This window comes from Lampetra fluviatilis, chromosome 29, assembly GCF_964198595.1.
Source record: "Lampetra fluviatilis chromosome 29, kcLamFluv1.1, whole genome shotgun sequence".
Classification (NCBI taxonomy): domain Eukaryota; kingdom Metazoa; phylum Chordata; class Hyperoartia; order Petromyzontiformes; family Petromyzontidae; genus Lampetra; species Lampetra fluviatilis.
Genome location: NC_136303.1, coordinates 6,748,380 through 6,768,748, shown reverse-complemented (window position 1 = coordinate 6,768,748; position 20,369 = coordinate 6,748,380). Strand labels below are relative to the sequence as shown.

Below are 20,369 nucleotides of genomic sequence, written 5' to 3'. Positions count from 1 at the left end.
TCCACGTCGGCCAATCAAAATCGTATTCGTGAACAAAAACAACACGTGTACTTTATTTCACGGAAGGAGGCCTTGAGCACAATGTGAATGAACAGTACGCAAATTAATGAATTTGAGAGGTGTGCAAGCAGAGACGCACAATGACTTTTGCCTGGAAAACCTCGCAGACACGTTGTGCTCTGGGTCAGGGCTCCATTGCAAAAGTCACTGCGTCTGAACGAGTTCCCGCCTGCTTATAATGCAGCGATTTAATTCATGTATTTGTATACATACACTGCAAGAGGGAAGTCAATGGCACTACTTGTTAAAGGCGGGTGTGCGTAATAAAAAAAATTGTAAAAACAGCAATTGTAAAGAAAAGACGTCGCATTACAGGGAAAGGCAAAGTAAACCTTCTTCTTGGTTCTTTCGGTAAAGTCACGTAGAAGGGAAGTAATAAAATAATAAAAATAAAACATAATAAAATAATTCTCACGACGTTTCGGCCACAACGCAAGCAGCCGTCCTCAGGTGAAAAACAGGTCTGTCGAGCCGACAGCATCTTGGTTTTCACCTGAGGACGGCTGCTTGCGTTGTGGCCGAAACGTCGTGAGAATTATTTTATTATGTTTTATTTTTATCATTTTATTACTTCCCTTCTACGTGACTTTACCGAAAGAACCAAGAAGATGAATCCCTGCAGTCATGAAAGCTTTAAATGGAAAAGTAAACCTTGCCTAGCGATTGCTGTTACAGAAAAAAAGAATAGTCCACTTCCATTCTGCACGATGTTTCGGGAGGACAAAATAAATGTAAACAATATTTGGATGTTTAAACCAAACTCACAAATGGCCATTCCAGGAAATAAAGTACATAAAACAGATACGTGCACTACATTCACCAGCTGACTGGCAAACCACAAATAGGGCCTCTGAACTGAGTTTGAACCCTGATATTTGGAGTTGTACATTGTTGTAAGGCAGGTGCTATGGTCAGCATTATTGCCGAATGTTGACTTTAACAAAGCAAAACACAACGATATTATCCCATCCGCATGTGCATTGCTTTCACTCGGTTCCCAAGGGTCAGATTGGCCCATTCAAATAATGATGGCTTTTGGGAACTTTGCCCCCCCCACCCCTCCCCCCAATATTTAATGAGAGGCTTGTATAGGTACATCTAACTCGTGCTCACCAAATGTGTTTGGTGTTTGCGGGAAGAGCGGCGCGTGTGCGGGGAAGGAGGGAGGCTTGTCGTCTGGTCTGGGCAAACTGAACACGATGCACCTGGGACTTGGCCCAAAGTGCTGAGCCGCGCATGCGACAGACCGGCCGATTTTTCACGACTATGTCGCCTAGGCAACTCCGTGGGCCTACGTCAAAGGAGATACGGGCGGCCGTTGGAGAAAGCACGCTCCGTTGACCAGCATAAATAAACATCTCTCATTCACGATGGGACGGCCTTTTCCGGGTTATTTGAGGGCTACGCTAAGACTCTTAAAATCGACCGTGCACCCATGTCAGTGAATTCGTGCGAGCTGTACAAAAGTCGTGTTTTCAACGTTGCCCCCCCCCCCTCTCCATTGTAAACGGTCATTGGCTTTGAGTTATGGTTCAGAGAAGAGCTTGCCTGGAGGAAACGCAAATGACATGGGTAGAGCCAGGGAAGGTGTTGCTTTCAGCTAGGTGTAATTATTTACTGAAGATGAACCAATTTTTACTCTTCTGGAGATGTTTACGGAGATAATATTACGACTGCCCGATAGAAATTGACTGAACCGCCAGCATCCACGTGGCAGTACCAGCAGGTGAGGCTCAGCGTTTTGCATGGGATTTAGTGGAGCACTTATTTTAGTGCAGCAATCTTCCTACAGCTCTCAACGCAAGGCACTTTCAACGTTCGTGAGCTTAAACGTTTGTACACCACGAAGCATATCAGCCAATTCGGACCCACCATGGACATTGCACAGGGCGCCTTTGCAGGTCAATACAAACTCTCAAGGCCAAATATTAAGGAGACCAGACAATGCAAAGCTGGAACCTTTAGCTAATTATGGGTGTGCATGCCAAATGTAGCCATGGGTGTGCATGCCGTGCGATAAGGGGGATTTACACCCCAAGTTGACAATAAAGCCCATCCATTCTTGTTCCAGAATACTGTCTGACCCAAAAAAAGTTCACAGATGTTGAGAGCAACAACAACCAAAAAAACCCCTTTGTGCAATCCCCAATATGGAGTTAGGGAGGACTTTGGGAATGGCATGGTTTGAATGTCAAGTTAGGCTGCTTCTGAGCATGTATGGCTTCTAAGCATGTGACAATTCTTCCTATTAAAATTGACTGCTTTACGCTCAAGATATGAGCATAAGAATCATGCACGTGGGAACTTAAGTTGACAATTCGCAAACAAAACTGTACTGAGGAAACCAAAAAGAACAGATTAATTTCTTAGTTTAAAATTAGAGACGGCAAAGGCGAGGTTCGAAGAAGAATCGAATCCTGTAAATGTTGTCGGTTTACCCTCTGGTGTGCTGAACTAGTAACGAATTGCCATGTTGTAGTAACGTGACAAACCTTACTAATTGGCTGTGTTGGGTGGTGGTGAGTTTAACGACACATTTATATTTACGCGATCTAACCCAAATAAAACTCTATTATGGATAATATTGGTCGCGAAAAGCCTACGTGTTAAATCGATTCTTGACTCGAATCAGGACGATTAAATCGGACCACCGAGGCGCTGTTAGGGCGGATGGCTGGGGGATGCAGCAAGGAAAGTGGAAAGGCCGGGCGAAAAGGAGCGTGCGTAGGAAAGGTGGAGGCAGGCGAGACCGGGAGGGGGGGGGGGGAATGGCAGGCGACGAGGCGAGGGGGCCACTCACCCCATGGTGGCGATGTCATCATCCGGAGGGACGTAGTCCTCGTCCTCGCTGGTTAGGCCCAGCTCGTTGCCGTAGCACTGGTGCACAAACTGCCACAGCTCCTTCGGGCAAAGCGGCTGTCACAGGAAATGGATCAGATGGTATAATGTGGTTAGTCACGTTCTTCTCGAAAACCTTCTTGAGGAGCATAAAGCATCAAGCGAAGTCCCGGTCATCCTCGCAACAGCGGCTTTTGGCTAGCCATCGGACAAAGACGGTCGCTGCATCGTGCGTGTTCAGATGCGCTTCTGCGGCCGTCTGGAACGCTCTTCTTTCTGATATTAGGAAGCCACTGGAGCTAGGCACTCTGAAATCTAAATAGAAAATGAATTTCTTTAAAACTATTTTTTGTGCTTTGTTTCTTGTCCTTCCCGCGCACCTCCCATTAGCAGCACTGTTGGCTATGTATGGTGCGAAAGAAGTTCAACACACATACATTATTAATTCCATTTAACATGGCCGTGCTTACATTTGAAGCAGGCTTAGCATTTGTTTTGTTTACATTGCATTCACGCATTCACTCGCAGTGTGCAATGAATTTGTATTGAGTGTAAAACTTACTGAGTCTCGGCCTCACGAAGTAGCATGGACTGACACTAATCCGCTAACCCCCTTGTCCTAACAGTGCAACAAACCGACCACTTAACTCATGCCAGACTAATCCCAAACACCAACACTAAACCTTCTGACCCCAACACTAATCCTCAGTGTCCACCCAAGACACCGACCCATGAGACTTATTTTGCAAGCTTTGAACCAGTGCTCATCCTGCTCACAGCCCTGACCCAGGTGGAAATTCTACATTCCCATGGCAGGGAGAAATCTGACTTCCCCACAAAGCAATACTCAATTAATCAACCTTGGAGGTATTGTGATGGGCTGAGTCAACCCCCAATAATAATTTTCACTCGATAACTTAAATTTTTACACCTCAACCACTTTGGAATAACGCGCCACGCTTGAAGTCATTACATTAGCTATGAGCACGAAGCCCCACATTTGGATAATCAATGAACGAAGACAACGGCTAGAAGCACCTCTCTAACACTGCAATTTGACCTCATCCAAGCAGCCCCCTACACCAGGCCCAAAGCTTGATTTGAAGCTTTCGTGACTGTAGGAATTCATACTCTTTGGTTCTTTCGATAAAGTCACGTAGTTAGAAATAAAATAAAATAAATCACGACGTTTCGATCGCAACACAAGCAGTCGTCATCAGGCCGCTTGTGTTGCGATCGATTTTATTTCATTTTATTTCTAACTACGTGACTTTACCGAAAGAACCAAAGAGTACAGGCCCAAAGCCTTCGATAGTTCGGGTTGCCCGGAGAAAGTAGGAGGAGGGGGGTACCTTGTCCAGCAGAGCGTTCTGCCACAGTCGAAACATCATCATGAAGGTGCGGTCCCGTGCACCCAGTGATGTGAAAAAATGCTGCGTGAAAAGAATGCGCACATGCAGAGCAGTCACTCGACCGCCCATTAAATAGACATCACTTCCCTATTCCGAATCAACCACAAATGATTAACACCTTCTTCTCATAAGTGTCTCTTGTCATCATAAACGAATTTTATATTTTTACTGGTAAGAACCTCCTGGTTCCACCAGCCCACAGGGGATTATTGTGTCCGTCCGTCCGTCCGTACGTCGTGCATCCAAAAATGGGAGGAGTGGGGCTGGGTGGAGAGGGGAGGGTGGGGAGGGGCTGGGTGGGGAGGGTGGGGAGGGGCTGGGTGGGGAGGGGAGGGTGGGGCTGGGTGGGGAGGGTGGGGAGGGGCTGGGTGGGGAGGGTGGGGAGGGGCTGGGTGGGGAGGGTGGGGAGGGGCTGGGTGGGGAGGGTGGGGCTGGGTGGGAGGGGTGGGAGGGGTGGGGCTGGGTGGGGAGGGGCTGGTCACCCCGTGGTGCCCTTATAAAACTCAACGGCCATATTTGCGAAATACACCACGCCGCCGTTGACCCTGGCCATTGACCGAGCAACCCAACGTTCCTACCAGCTCCCTCCGCAGGAATGTGTTATTCAACCCACCGGCCGCACGGCTTTCTGGGAGTGTATCTTATCGGCAGCGTCGGTTCAACACAAGCAAATGCTGGGATGCTTTCGACATGCAGTGTCCCATCAGCACAGTCACACCTTGTTAGAGCCAATGCTAGCAAGATGCCTGATATTTATAGGCAAAGGGCTTTTCTGTAAGAAATCGGTCCTAGTTTGACACAAAGCTATAAACTGCAATTACATAATATTTTTTTGTTATGTTGTACTTATCTCAGAATGGCTAACTTGTTTTTTTACGAATGCAGAGTGGTCCTGCACTAGGATAATAGTTTCAACTTGTAACGCACACAGTATTCACTCACTCTGAATCAGAGAGAGAACAACTCAAGAGGAGGTTTGTGGAAACCCCCTTTCAATCCCCATGCTTTGACCAAAAACAACGATCCACGCAAAGCCACGTGATAGCCCCACTCAAGTTAGCATATCCCCATGCACATGGGAAAATTTACGGACAAAAGAACATCTGAGATTACCCTGTTCTAATGGCATAATTTGATCGTGACCAGAACAGAAACTCTTCAGGGTGAGATATCTAACAGCTAAAGAAGTAAAGTGGACGGTGAAGGGCATGCCCAAGCAATGTCAAAAATCCCCCACAATCGACACGGTGTGGCGAGGCCTTAATCCAGCAGTGGATTGCCAAAGGGGCTGCCCATTATTCTAACTTGTAAACAAGTTGTGAGCTTGTCATACCGACTTGTAAACAAGCTGTGAGCTTGTCATACCTTGTCATTCTCGGTGCATATCTGGATGGCGTTGGGTATTAGCCTTGCTGTTTTCTCTTTCGTCATGGCTGTGATTTCCTTCAGGCGTATCGTCAGCTGTGCGCACAAACAACACAGGGCGCGAATACAAAACATGCTTAGATGGAGGTCAGCATCACCATCATCATCATGACGACCACGTCGGCTCACAACGCCGAGCGGCCGACGCGTCGTACACAACCCGGCTCCATCTCACGCGGTCCCAAGCCTCGCTCTCACGCCGTCTAACCGACCGCATCTTCCGCCTCCGCCTTCGTAAATCATCCGCTCCGCCGAGCGGCGCTTCTCGAATCCGGTCCTCGCGACCTCCCCCCCCCACCCCACGGTAGGGCTCTGCTCTGCGATGACCAACTATCAGGCGTGTGCAGTGTCTTAATTTGCATATGAAGAGTAATGATCGGTAATCAAGGGAAGGCAGACTGTGCAGGGTCGCAAAGACTTAAGTTGAGTAGCACCGCTGTAGACCACGGCTTCTTGCTGCTCACTCAAAAGTATTCAAGCTTCCTTTTGTCAAATGCCGATAACAAATTCCAGTCTCCACCAATCTCCACCCGCGTCCAGGCTATTGGCCTTCCGTTCAGCAGACACCGAGTCACCGCAGCTGAATAAACGATCAATCCTTCTACGATCACGTACAAGTCTGCGCCTGTCCAACTGACGCAACCAAAGCTAAAGGGCGCACGTCGTGACACGTTGGCGATCGACACAGCCAACGGCGAGCGGAGCACCCGGCTCAAGAGCGCAAAGAGTGCGGCACGGGCGCAACTCACCAGTGTCTCCCAGCGGAAGATGTTGCTGTAAAAGCAGATCCAGTTCTCAGAGAGGTAGAGGCGGCCTTGTAACAGGATGTCCCTCTGCAGTGCACAGGAGTAGTCTGTGCAAACAAACACAAAGGTGCTCAGCGGTAACGATCAGTGCGCAAAGTGCTGCTATCGAGCACCGGTTTTAAGTAGAGACTGGCGCGGGGAAGCTTGGTGTGTGGCCAGCGGCACACCCGGCAGCCACCTCCGTGCGGTCTCTGGCTCAGCTGCAATTAACTTTCAGTAAGAGAGGGCTTGAAGTTCAAGTTGAATGCTGACCGACAGAGATGGCTCGCCGAGAGAGCACGGCACTGGGCGGCGTCCGCTGCTGTAAAACTCACCTACGATGAGCCGCTCGGACTCGGGCAGCTGCTTGAAGAGTTTTCTGAAATCCTCGTTCCGCTGCTTGTACGTTGGACTTAACACCTGCTTTTGCACCGACCAAGAAAGCGATCGCAGTAAATATTGCAGAATGGACAGAAATCAAACAAATCGATCATCGTCGTCTCTCTTTAAAAGCCAGCTGAGCACGCGCCGAGATTCATCATTGCTTTTCTGAGAGATACTCCAAAACATCGCAAGTTATGTTCTCTCTTTAACCAGCTGAGCATGCACCGAGACTCATAATCGTTTTTTTCTGAGAAATACTTCAAACGCCGCAGTCATATAGCGAGAGAGACAAGTATTTTTATTTTAGTGAAATAACGATAGAAGGCAATCAGGCTGATTTATGTCATTAGAGAAGTCTCCAAAGGGCGATTAACCTGCCAGCTAACCTCAGCTGTTTCACTTCTCATAAAATGCGCTCCACAAGCTGGCAACGTTGTTTATAATGTGTGTAAAATGCGGCCGACCTCGCAATCACTCGGGCTGTTGAATTTAATGAAAATGTTAAATTGGACAATTCTTTGCTCGGGAGGTAAGGTAATTGAAAATTGTTGGTCATGATACAAAGAGTGGCATGGTTTACATTAGATGAATACTGTATACGACGAAAAAGAGACCAGTTATAGTATTGTGCATTGGAAAAAAGAATAGTTACTTACATTGTACCAGCTCTGACTTTTCTGTAGAGGGGGAGGGATAATTGCATACGCGTGAACGATAATCGGAGCTCGAATCCAGGCTATAAGCAAAGCATTGACAACCGCCGCTAACAAGCACTAAACCAGCTTCACAACCCATTACTTGTATTCACGAAGAGGCCATTGTCACTGGGAGACCCATACAGAGGACACGCACCATCAATAAATCCCATTTTAAGTGGGATATGTGCAGCATTATTGATTTTTTTTTTATACTGAATAATAACGTAGGCTGTGCAAATGAAACCCGGCTGTACATTTCCAAGATATATTTGTAATGATGACAAATGTGAATGGTATTTAGGAGGGAAAAAAATTGTTCAGCAGCTTTTAGTAACTAGTAAATTGAACCCCTATGTTTTTTGTTTCAATATGAAAGTGACCAAAGTGGAGTTTTGGGAGATTTCCTTAAAATTCATGAATTAAATTTTTTCTTCTTCAATAAACTGCAAAAAAAATGTAGAAAAATTGTCACAAATTGACATTGATGTGAACCCAGTGATGTCATTACATGGAAAATTCAATCAGTCGCGCAAATCAAACTAAATTCCACCCTGCACGGAAAATAAAGATATGCCCTTGTACAAGACATTGCACTCACAACGTAAGTTTTAATACACCACAGATTATATCGTGCTGTACTTTACAGGAAATAACAAAAAATACCCAAAAAGCCAACCAAAGGTCAGAAATCGAAAAACATTTTGAACGTGACCTTATTCTCCAACTTCTCGTGACAGCAGAGCCAGCAGAGAAGAGAACTTGTGGAGTGTACCACTTCTCAAGGGGGGTGTCAGATGTGTTTTAATTGACGTCCCATCTACAATCGACAAGCCCCACGGCTCGCTGGCGAGCATATTTTCAGAATCTGAATATTTTTTTATACTGGAGCTCTTTTTCAAAGAAGCCGACGGCAAAACCGTCGACTGGATCCGAGGTTAGTTCTCCCCTATGCAGCAGCATTAGGCGACACGGTGGATTACCTGCAGAGTGTGTAACTTGACACCCTTGCAGATGAGATGGTCCACCTCAAGGCTTCACCCAGGAACACTATTGCAATTAATTAGTTTAACACCTAAACATCTATGCTTCCTGCCTTGGATAACCTCCACTGACCAGTGGGGGTTAAAGTATGGTCATAAATCACAATGTCTGCATGGTGTGGGGGAGGCCTTCATCCAGCATTGGATTGGAAAGAGGGATGTGCATGTACACTACAATATATCAAGGTAACTTAATTATTCAACATTACTCAATATCTTGGAAATAGCCAAATATCCCAGGAGTCGGATACTATAAGAGCGCTCTGTGCCAGCAACGCCGAAACCCTGGGTTCGCATAGGGGCAGCCAATTATATTCATTACGAGACCGGGTTGTTCAGCGGAACGAGTTGATGGTCACAAAATAAATGCGTCGAAGAGCTGCAACACCAAATTTACTTTCACTTAATTCAGCGAATGCCATCCCTGAGCATTTGGATGTTTAGCGAGTTATTGCCAAGCAATCCAATGCTCTGTGCAGGGCATGGACCCGTTTGTCCCAAGGTTGAGTTAAGAGCACACCGAAGCAACTTTGGAAGCAGCTTTGTGCTTTCATCTTCCAGGGCTGTCCAATGACCGCAAGGCCACCCTGTAAGACTCTTCATCTCACGACGTGAAACTAATGGCCCTGTAAAGTGAACACGTTTGAGTTCTGTGCAGCTGCCACATCTCACGGGATGACCACTGGAAGCATTATTTAGAAAAGGGCTACAATTTGAATGCCGCGGAAACTGCTGTTAGTCAGCGACGACGAGCACCGTGCGATTGACGTCGCACTCAAGTAAGCATATCAACGCAATTGATGTTTTTTTTCCTCAGCAAGCAAGTGCTTAGAATAAACAATGCCGTGTCACCGAATGCTTTTAACCCGAAAAAAAGAGAGCATACATGCCTGAGCTTATTGTATTCACGTCAGTTTATAAATGAACCAGATGCACAAATTGGATTAATCATATGCCACAATACCGCGCGTGGCCTTGCTCGTTCCTTTGCACGAGCGTAATATTTTCCGAGTATATTAATGTGAAAATGAATGCCAAGTGGATGGTCGCAACCGCATCTTGAAAACCTGGTTCCATTTAAATAAAAAAAAAGAGGTGCCAAGCCCATTGTCTTCTTCGATTTGTTTTCACTTGGGGAGCTTGCACAGATGGCGAAGGACCAGCCAGAGCGACGTACACGTGACCCTCCGCTCGCGGGAACAAAAACGAAGCCACGTTGGCAACTCCACTACGAGCCGCACTTTTACCGCGAGTGTTGAACGCTACTTGGGTGGAAGTGGACATTCCATCGGCCGAAACCAAACCCGTTTGAGTACTCGGCTTCACTCCCAATTACCGCCCGCACGTGCAGGCGAGCGTGCAGGCGAGCGTGCGGGTGAGCGTGCGGGTGAGCGTGCGGGTGAGCGTGCATGTGAGCGTGCGGGTGAGCGTGCGTGTGAGCGTGCGGGTGAGCGTGCGGGTGAGCGTGCGGGTGAGCGTGCGGGTGAGCGTGCGTGTGAGCGTGCGGGTGAGCGTGCGGGTGAGCGTGCGGGTGAGCGTGCGGGTGAGCGTGCATGTGAGCGTGCGGGTGAGCGTGCGGGTGAGCGTGCGGGTGAGCGTGCGGGTGAGCGTGCGGGTGAGCGTGCGGGTGAGAGTGCGGGTGAGCGTGCAGGTGAGCTAGCAGGTGAGCGTGCGGGTGAGCTAGCAGGTGAGAGTGCGGGTGAGTGTGCGGGTGAGCGTGCAGGCGAGTGTTCAGGCGAGTGTGCGGGTGAGCGTGCAGGTGAGCGTGCAGGTGAGCGCTGCTGTTGCTCACGGAGAAACCCGCTTCGGGTCACGTCACCAGGGCCTCAAAATCGGCGTAAAATATGGGTTGGCGATGACCAGTGGAAGGACCCGCCAGGTCACTTTTGTCCCCCGCATTGGCACTTCTGAACGGCCATGGCAACATACGCAAAAAACCTCAACCCCACGAGGATCGGACAAGGACAAGAGCCTTCCAAGCGAGCGTCGCAGAAGCCAAAAATGCCACTGCTGCCGTGAATTTCCATGGCCCCCCCAGCGTTGGCGTGCAATTTATTTTCTTTCCCAGCGTGAATCTAATTCCTTTACGTCTTTGCGAAGCTATTAAAAGGAAACCAGCCAACAAATGTGAGCATGCTCCTTATGCGTCATCACTCCTTGTGACAATAACCGGACAGCACTTACATAAATAAACACGAATCACAAGCTGCTGGGGTGCCTATGTGCTGCCCTAGCAGGAGGTTTTGCTGGCGGCACCCACCAAACAACATAGCAGGAGGCTGTTTCTTCCTGACCTGCTTTTGTGCTTTTACCATCTACATGGCAGAGGCTCGGTCTCATTTGCAGCATTTTGTTATGTAGGCTAGACGTAGTCACAAACCGCACCTCTCCATAATAAAGGCTCAGTCATTTGTTATGTAATCTAGCCGTAGTCTCAAGCCGCACCTTACCATAATAATAAAAAGTGGGCCGTTCCTTTCCCTTCCCCCACCCTCAACCATTATATATACGGAGTGGTATCTCTTGAAATCTCTCATTTACTTGATACATCTGTCGTGCTGTGACGGTTCCACCTGAAGACGGAAGCTTGTGTTGCCTCCGAAACATCGTGATTTTTCTTTTTCTTTTATTAATTTTAATTTTTACCTACGTGACTTTACCGAAAAAACCTAAAAATACGGTCACCAAGAACCCGCTGTGGGCTTGTGGACCTGACGGCCTGCGTAAAACAATGCCCAGCCAACTCCCAGCGTAAAGGCAATGGACGCCACTTTGCAAAGGGGGTCAAATAAATTCGGCTTGATGGTGGTGGTGTTGTTGTTGTCAGCCTGTAACGTCCCACTGCTGTGCAATAGCCTCTCCCGTTTTATTTCATTTTATTTCCGCCAGCTGCAGCCTCTAAACTGTGAATTTCGTCTCACTGCTGCCATCTTTTCCTCCGTGTTCCTCTGATTCTTTTGCCTCCTCTCGGCCTCCTCTCGGCCTCCACTCTGTGGTTAATTAATCAGCATCCCTCATGGCCGTAACCAGACTACTTTTCTACCCAGGTCCTCCATGGATATAGCAAATCCCTCATTCGACACAACCCACGTTTGGCCCAAAATAAGTAATTTCTGTCCGTGGTGGTGCAAAGCTGTAACGCAAGCACTTTGCAGGTGGGGGTCGGTGGATTGGGTAGGCGTCACTGTATGAGACGCTCACCAGCAACGCTACAGTTGCCTGCAGAACGCAGTAAAGCAAGCAGGATGTTAGCCTTTCAGTTGCGTATTTTGTATTGTCACCCCTCCTTTGCGTGGATTGTATTTCAAGGTACTCCTCTTTAACAACAACAAAACTTTTTTTAAAGTAGTTTGATTGAAAAAATACTTCGTCTTGCCACTCAAGTAACTATCCAAACAGTCTCAACCGGCCCCCTCCTATAATTTGTCTTGAGGCTCAGTTGAGGCCTTCCTTGCAAAAAGAAAAGCAATGGCACCGTATTCTCCAGATTACAAGCCACCATAAAAAGCAAGACGCACAACAAACTTGTGCACGGTGTTAATAAAGCTATGCAGAGATATGGTCTCTCTCTCACAGTCGCACAGCTACCAGGTTATAAGATGCACACCCAACCTGAACTTTAAAATACGGGGGGAAAAAAGTGTGTCCAATAATCTGGTGAATACGACATCATGGTTGTTGTTGTTATTATTTCACTATGGTTGCAAAAAGAAGTGTGCTGTTGAGTCAACCACAGGTATTACAGAAACAAAATCGAGGATAATGGGGGGGGGGGGGTACAGAATAAAACATCAACCCCGTAGCGGAGAACTTCCCAAGCTGTGGTCCCGCAAGGTCGTGCGTGGGAAGTGGAACGCGGAAGTGTTACAAATGCAACATTTTTTCAAGCGAAAATCACCCTACACGTTGTTTTCACTGCCCATTGCGCAGCTACTTTAATCTCATTAATGCCAGTCAATTAAAGGAAAGTTGATCCTTTTGATGGCTTTTATAAAGGAACCCTTTTTCAAGCCCCGTTCGAGCAGATTTAATTTTGAAAAAATGCCCCACGGAAAAATCGTGGATCGTCGCGACATTAGCACGGTTGGCTACGCACGGTGCGAAGGAAGTTCAACACATGGACACATGCATTTTGTTTATTGGCTGAAAGTCGTCCGGCGGACCAGAGAGGTTTGTGGGAACTTCTGCGTTGAGCAGAATCATTGGGCAAGTAAAGCAACTGTGAAACAAGTGCAAGTCACAGCTGCAATTCCACTCCCACTCCATGAGGTGGGGAAGAAAAAAAATCTCTTCCACAGTCTCAAGTTTAAAAATAACATGGCCACCTTGTGAATACAGGCTTTGAGCAGAGCTCTGTTGTGAAGGGAAATCAACAATATACTAAACGAAGCATCTCTTCATACCCGGCTACCAAAGCAATCTCTACTCCCACAGCCAATCTCTATCCCAATCAGCAGCAAAAGTTTGTAGATAAGCACATTCCAGATAATCACACACATACACATTAGAAATACAAACTCACATGTATATTTTTTACACTGTATACATGCACATACGTGTACACACATATACAAAATGTATAGTGCTTTACTAACGCTATTAGCTTGCAGCATTGCCCGCATTTGGCATCAGAAAAATTATACACACTATACGGCTGGGCAGATTCAATAAAAAAAAACTTACCAGAAGTCGACCCATGTTCATTTTTTTTTATCAGTTCAACGCATAGACATGTGAAAACTTTGCAGCGAATGCACTCGACGCATCTTGAAAGCAGTCGTGCAATACCCCGTTAATTTCCGCTTTCTACCCGTTTGTTTACACGGCGGTGGGGGGGGGAAACAAAAATTAAATAAAACACTCCCTTACTTTTATTAGAGCCATTCGCTCATACTGGAAGAAAAAAAAAACGAGATGGGAACAGAAAGAAAACAAGCAACAAACAAAACAGAGGAAGTCCGGTGAGAAAGAATGCGCGACCGACACAAAAGAGCGGGCGACAAGCGTGGAGGTGTCAGGTTCAGGCGGCGGCGGTGCGCAAAGGGTGAGGCAGTGACACCGGGGCCAGCGCTGGACGCCGTGTGGGAACGAACGACCGTGGTGGCAGCGTGCCACAGCAAAAAGTTTGACGCCGCTACAAGGAGAGGCTTTCACTCGGGCCGTTTGTGCCAAGGAGAAGGGGGTGGGGGGCAGAGGATAGGGCGTGCGCGCAGGGCGGTTATGGCTATAGTCAAACCGTGGCGTGCCGTGGCAAGGTGCCACCCGGTAAAGCTTTGGCACGGGGGGGCCGTTAGCCACATTGCTTCAAGCTGCATTCACCAGAGGACCATTCAAATAAATTACCGTCGTGAAAAAAAACATTTAATGATAATAATCTATCCGAATTTGAGGATTCAAGCGTTCGTAAGCCACTCAGTCGTGAGCCAAGTTTTCCAAGGTTTGTTGGGCTGCTCGTTGATTATTTATTTTCCCTGAGCATCTACTGTGGACATCTTCGGGGGTTGAGTTCTAATACTTAATTTGGAGCTTTCGTGACTGCAGGAATTACTCTTTGGTTCTTTCGGTAAAGTCACGTATAAAGAGAAATAATCAATTAAATACTAGCATACGACGTTTCGATTGCAACACAAGCAATCATCATCAGGTATAATTGAAATAGAAACACAAATCTAATATGTCTCTGGTTCTGTGTTTTATCTCTCTCTCATTTACTTGATACAGCAAGCGTGCTGTGACGGTTCCACCTGAAGACGGAAGCTTGTGTTGCCTCCGAAACGTCGTGATTTTTATTTTATTTTTATCTTACTTTTATTAATTTTAATTTTTTACCTACGTGACTTTACCGAAAAAACCTAAGAATATGAATCCTTGCAGTCACGAAAGCTTCAAATCTAGAATTAAAGCCCACAGTAGCGCGTGGGGAAATCTTGAGAGAAGCAATACTCAACGGACAGCCCAACCACCCCTAAAAACCGCGCTGAGATAATCCACTGGGGATTTGTCCACGCTCAATTCGCATCATCACGGCACGTTTTACCACGAGCGTGGCGCCAGTCGAGTACACTGTCGATGTAGCAATTCCCCTTCACGAAAGCGAAAGTTCCAACCTGCCACTGGGACGATTGCATCATCCACATGCAGGTAATGAAACACGAAACCTGGAATAGTGGGGGGAGGGGGCGGGGGGGCTAGGCTAGATGAGACCAAGGTAAGGTGCTGCCCTGCCCTTCGCACAATGTGAGGCCAGGCGGAGTGGTGTCCCGTTAGTGTCCCCCGTTGGTGATTCCCGCAGAGCCAGGGGGAGAGTATTTGGGGAAAAGGGACCACAACTCCAAAAGCATTGATCGTACAGCAGAAGGGGTACGATGGCGTTGCGGGTTGCTACACCGGAAGAGGTAGGGCATCAGCCAGACAGGGAGTTGGCAGGTGACGATGCATCAGTACACTGACTAAAACTGTTATAATCACGGCACACGCTTCGAATCACGCGAGTGACAGTCGCTCGCTTTAAAGTAATACAATTTGTATGCAAATGTTAGCTGCAGACTAACGGAGCAAAACATTAACTGGACCAACAAGACAACAAATGAGACAAAAGGATTCATCTAATCTAATTGCATTGGGGGGGTTGATGAAGATTTATGCATTCGAAGGCATGTACATAAAGATGGACAAACGGGAAAATGCTGCTATAATCGTGAGCTATCTAGGGCTGCAGATAGCTATGCGAGTATGCAAACAGGCAGGTAAATGGGGAGACAGGCGAAGACGGTGGGAAAGGATTGCGCTGGGACCGACACAAAAGAGCGGCAAGCGTGGAAGTATCCGGGGTCAGGGGTGGTGTGCAGGAGATAGGCAGGGACACCGGTCAGTTCTAAAGCTAAACTACTACAACTATATTCTTGGTTCTTTCGGTAAAGTCACGTAGAAGGGAAATAATAAAATAATATAAATATCCACAGAAAGAAAATTTTCTTTCTGCAGTCGAAACGTCGTGAGAATTTATATTGTTTCATATTTATATTATTTTATTATTTCCCTTCTACGTGACTTTACCGAAAGAACCAAGAATATGAATCCCTGCAGTCACGAAAGCTTTAAATCAAAATACTACAACTATTTTTACACAAGTGACCTGGCCACAAATGATAGCTCAACGGAGTAGCTTATCATCGCGCGGAAATTAATATCAACCAAATACTCTAAACCCACGTCGATTCTAAGTGTGGAAGGAAAAACCGGAGGACCCGCAGAAAAAGCCACACGACCACGGGGAGAACATGCAGACTCCAGGATCAAATCCACGACCTCCTGTATACCGGGCGAGGTAGTTAACATCTCACCGCTGTGGCCCCAGTTCGTAGACAGACGGAGATCAACATGTACATAGATAGGGATGCAGCTAAGATATGGGAGTATGACTTTGGCTCAGACGAGCGAGAAGTCACCTGTCGGTTGGCTGACCTGCCCCAAATACCCAACAGCCATTCGGTGGCAACAGAAGCCACTTACTTTTCAACTATAAATATCAGCTGACGAGATACATGGATGGGTTGCAATCGGCCGCTTCGAGGTCAGATGCTGTGTTCGCAGTGCAAAATCTGAGCCATGGGTTCACTAACATTGAGGAGGACCCAATTTCGTGACTGTGTTTATACGGTTATCATTTCACTTGCAGAGAAAATTCTAAATGTATAATTGCACACTTGTAATATAATTCGAATTATCATCTTCTTACGCTTTGGTCCTTTCGCTAAAGTCACGTAGATAGAAAATTAATAGATCACGACGTTTCGATCGCAACACAAGCAACCGTCATCAGGTGAAACAAACACAGCAGCAGAACTGCTGACGTAGGAGTCATCATCTCCTTGATTCTGTAATTTTCCCACTCATGTGGGGTCTGCCTTCCTGGTGCTGTCACTCCATTCATTTCTGTCACGGGTCATCTCTGCGTCTATTCCACAGTTGTTCATATCCTGGATCACCACTTGAACTTTCCTCTTTCTAGGCCTGACTCTAATTCTCCATTCCGGTGAGTTCGTGTTCACCACCTTTGTTGCCTTTTGCTTTTCATCTTTTTTGTCTTCTTGGGGCATGTCCAAGCCATCGGAGTCGACTTTCTGTCAGCTTGCCAGGGAGGTTTACCACTCTTGCCTTTGTCCATATCTACTACGTTAAATGCAGTTCAACATGACGATGATGCAGATGTCACGATGCTATTTGAATTCCCAACAATGTGGTTTCAGTTCCAGTGCGCCCAACAGATCCGTTGAGAATCTTCATAATACACGGGCAAAAAAATGTGCCGATTAGGTAGTAAACAATTGATTGTATGTAAGAATGTTGAACTTCTTTCGCACCGTAAATAACCAACCGTGCTAATCAGAGGTGTGGGAGAAGAACAATAAACGAAACAAACAATATATATAAATGCAGCTGCACAAACGGATGTGAGCCATTGCATTTGTAAAGCCAAATGGCACGCGCCTCCTGCAAAAATTGGATGTACATTGCCAGGGCTGCCATTCACAGTTGACAATGTACAGAAGCTGCGCTGCCCGATCCGTGTTCTTCCAGGAAATTCTGCCCTTTCACAAAAAGAGCCGAGGCTCTACACCAAGCCGGCTGACGGGGGAGATGGCCACAATCTGCAGATACGTGTTGAACTTCTTTCACGCCAACCGTGCTCATCGGAGTTGTGGAGGAAGGACAAAAAACTAAACACAAAAAGCAGTTCTAAAAAACTTCGTTTTCAATCTAAAATTCCCACGAGGACAGATCCAGGGGTAAGAGTCAGATTGAAACTAAGAGGAGGCATAGTGCTACGTTTATACAAAAATAGCTTCTTCAGTTGCCTGTCAAAACTCGCCCTGAACAGGTCACGCAAATTCCGAGACGCAGACCCAGAGAAACGTCTGCACGGTATCGCCAACATTTGTAGAAGTTTCAATTTCGTCACCGTCACTCAGAACTCACCTGCTGGCTGGGATACATTTGCCAGAGGCAAGGCACGACCCTTACTTCTCCCCTTAAAGTCACCTTGGGGTAAAACTCAAATACTGTAGTACCCTCTGATGAAACTATTCTGCGCGTTACAATGTGTCATATTCCACGTCTCCCTAATTCATCAGCGTTAGGCAGGAACGGAGTGTAAATGCTGGGGAGGAGACTCACAGTTGCCCTTCCTTTGTCCCCACAGCCCCACTTTTCTTCAAGCAATCTATATTTGCAGGCTGGAGCAGTGGCGATACGGTTAGCATACTGCCTTATGAAGCTACCAACCTGAGTTAAACACCACGCGATATCTGAACCGGTGCTGTGGGCCCCCAATTCAACACCCACTGACCAGCATGATGAAGTACAGTCAAACAATCCCCATATCCGCCGCGGAGCGAGAAGAAGCCTTTAACCAGCAGTGGATTTACAAAATACACTATGTGATCATACGCAACTTAATGGCATACATTTTTTATAAATTGTTATTTTTGGGTGCAAGGGAAAGAGAGTGTGGGGGCAAGTGACTGAGACAGGAACCACAGCAGGGCAGCACCAAACGAGGTCATGTGACTTCTAAAAAAGAGACCCGGTACAGTTTTGCTCTTTATCCCCTTTTTGGCCACGGAAAAATGAAAAACGCTCTTGTAAAATCTTCCGTTTAATTAAAACGTTTTCACACCCATTGACTAAAGCAAAAAAAAAGAGAGATTGAAATGCAATTGCCAACTTAGAATCGCTTTGTTGATCAAATTACAACAAAATAAATGAAACTGAGTTGGACAGAATTGTTAAGTAATTAAAATGCGAGAAATTTTGTTTTAAAATGAGGGGCCATCAAATGTGGGCCTACAAACAATTATCTTTGAATTAAAGAATTAGGCATATTGCCTCTTTAATTAAACGGCTTTGTACAAATGCAGTCTTTCGTTTATGTATGCACTTTATCGTGAAGCTTTCAAACCCAAAAAATCGGACAAAATGTGGGTTTATACATTGCAAGCAATTGCATTAAGTAAAGCAACACAACAACTCGATAAACAGCTTACTTTAATTTTCAACCGTCTGTAAGACTGCCATGGTGAAGAAAGAAAAAAAATGAACAAACAAAAGCAAAGAAGAGTGAGAGAGAGGAGAAAGAATACCGTAAGATCACGCACGCACGCAACAGCGACCCACACGCAGTCAAACGTGCACAAAGGTGAAATAAAGTAACGAGAAGGATGCAAACATAAAACGGAAATGCTTAAAAGAAGGAATAGTGAGTATTGGGGCTCCAGCGCTGGGATAGAAATTCAAACCCCATCTGAGCACAGGATCAATGAAAATGTTTTCATAAACCACTTTTTTAAAGCCAGTTATTGTAAACAAAATGCACCTCCATACGCTGATGCTAGCAGTTTGACACGTAGGCTTTTGTGACCAATATTATACGTAGTAATGTGTTTTTTTAGGTTAGATCGCGTTAAACCCCCCACCATCCGACACAGCCAATGAGTAAGGTTTGTCACGTAAAAAAACATGCCAATTAGTTACTACTTCAGCCCACCGGTGTATTGGGAGAGTAAATCCACAACATTTACAATTTGAGTAGTACGACGTTTTAGCTGGTAATTACATCCAGCAACATCGGGCGATTTTGCCACAAGTTATTAATAATAATGGAAGGCTTCTCACTCAAATGCAGTGACATTAATACTCGAATCCAAACACAAGCCAACAATAAGGTGTCAAATTTTTTTTCTCCCCATGTTTCTTGCCGATGCATTTCAAAATGATCCGTGGCTCCGAGGATGGCCCCCATTCACGTAAGATGGGCAGCAATACGGTTGAGGGATTCGAGACCGGCATTTCTCAACGCCAGTTCCACATGACTACACCACGATCCGGACTCCCACGCCTAACCATTTCTTTAATCAAACGCCGCTCGTGTTGAGCACAACTAGCCAGTGACTCATCTCACTCTCAAGGATGTACTGCCACGGCTCCATAATTATTCACTGCAGATAATGTTCAAATTTGGCAAAACTTCAACCGTGACACCGTCAAAGCAGTGGCCCACTCTCAATAATGGCGCCAGAATTTTTTTTGTTTCTTCCCTCATCTACTTTCTTGGCAGCGCAAGTGGGCCATGCTCAGCAATATTGCCGAGGGGGTTGATCCGCAACTGTCCAGCTCACTTCGACCACCGCGTTCATCATCCGTACATCACAAGCGGTCACATGCATCAGCGCACCGGCGCAACAATGCATGCACAAAAACGATCCCCAGCATGGCCAATACAAACTGTTGGGGCAAGCGCTGTTCGCAAATTTAACTCAACTATTTTTTTTATTTCACCAGGTAAGGCCCACTGAGCTACTCAGCTGTTTTTCAGAAGCGACCTGGCCACAAATGATAGCTCAACGAAGCGGCTTATCACCTTGAAATGTATATCGGCCAAATACTCTGAATGCCTATAAAGATTAGCATGGCACAAGAGGGGGTGATGATGTCTCCCCGGTGCTCATTTAAGGCTGAGGTGACCCAGGAGAAGCCCAGGACCAGTTCAGACATTCGCCAGTGACGTTGGACATGGCCGGAAATTTTATTCAGTTGCCGGGTCCGTAGCACAATGCTCAAACGACTGCGCTATATACACCTCGACAAACTAGTGGGACAAGTGCCGTTTGCGAGCACATACATGCACACACACGTATAAATGTGCACTTACGAACACATGCACACACA

General features: G+C 46.5%; 1 protein-coding gene across 5 annotated transcripts in view; it reads right to left on the bottom strand.

The window, feature by feature from the left end:
• Nucleotides 1–20,369, bottom strand: part of LOC144942979 (protein Aster-B-like) — a 139,732-nt gene that overhangs the window by 28,325 nt on the left and 91,038 nt on the right. For 4 of the 5 annotated variants that reach the window (XM_078870063.1, XM_078870066.1, XM_078870068.1 and 1 more), the window contains 6 exons: nucleotides 7,561–7,581; nucleotides 6,856–6,943; nucleotides 6,485–6,588; nucleotides 5,676–5,771; nucleotides 4,251–4,331; nucleotides 2,861–2,976 (listed from right to left, as the gene is read on the bottom strand). In XM_078870063.1, coding sequence (XP_078726189.1) covers nucleotides 2,861–2,976; nucleotides 4,251–4,331; nucleotides 5,676–5,771; nucleotides 6,485–6,588; nucleotides 6,856–6,943; nucleotides 7,561–7,581 — 506 coding nt within the window. The remainder of the gene's footprint in view (nucleotides 1–2,860; nucleotides 2,977–4,250; nucleotides 4,332–5,675; nucleotides 5,772–6,484; nucleotides 6,589–6,855; nucleotides 6,944–7,560; nucleotides 7,582–20,369) is intronic. The other variant, XM_078870067.1, reaches the window with a different exon arrangement.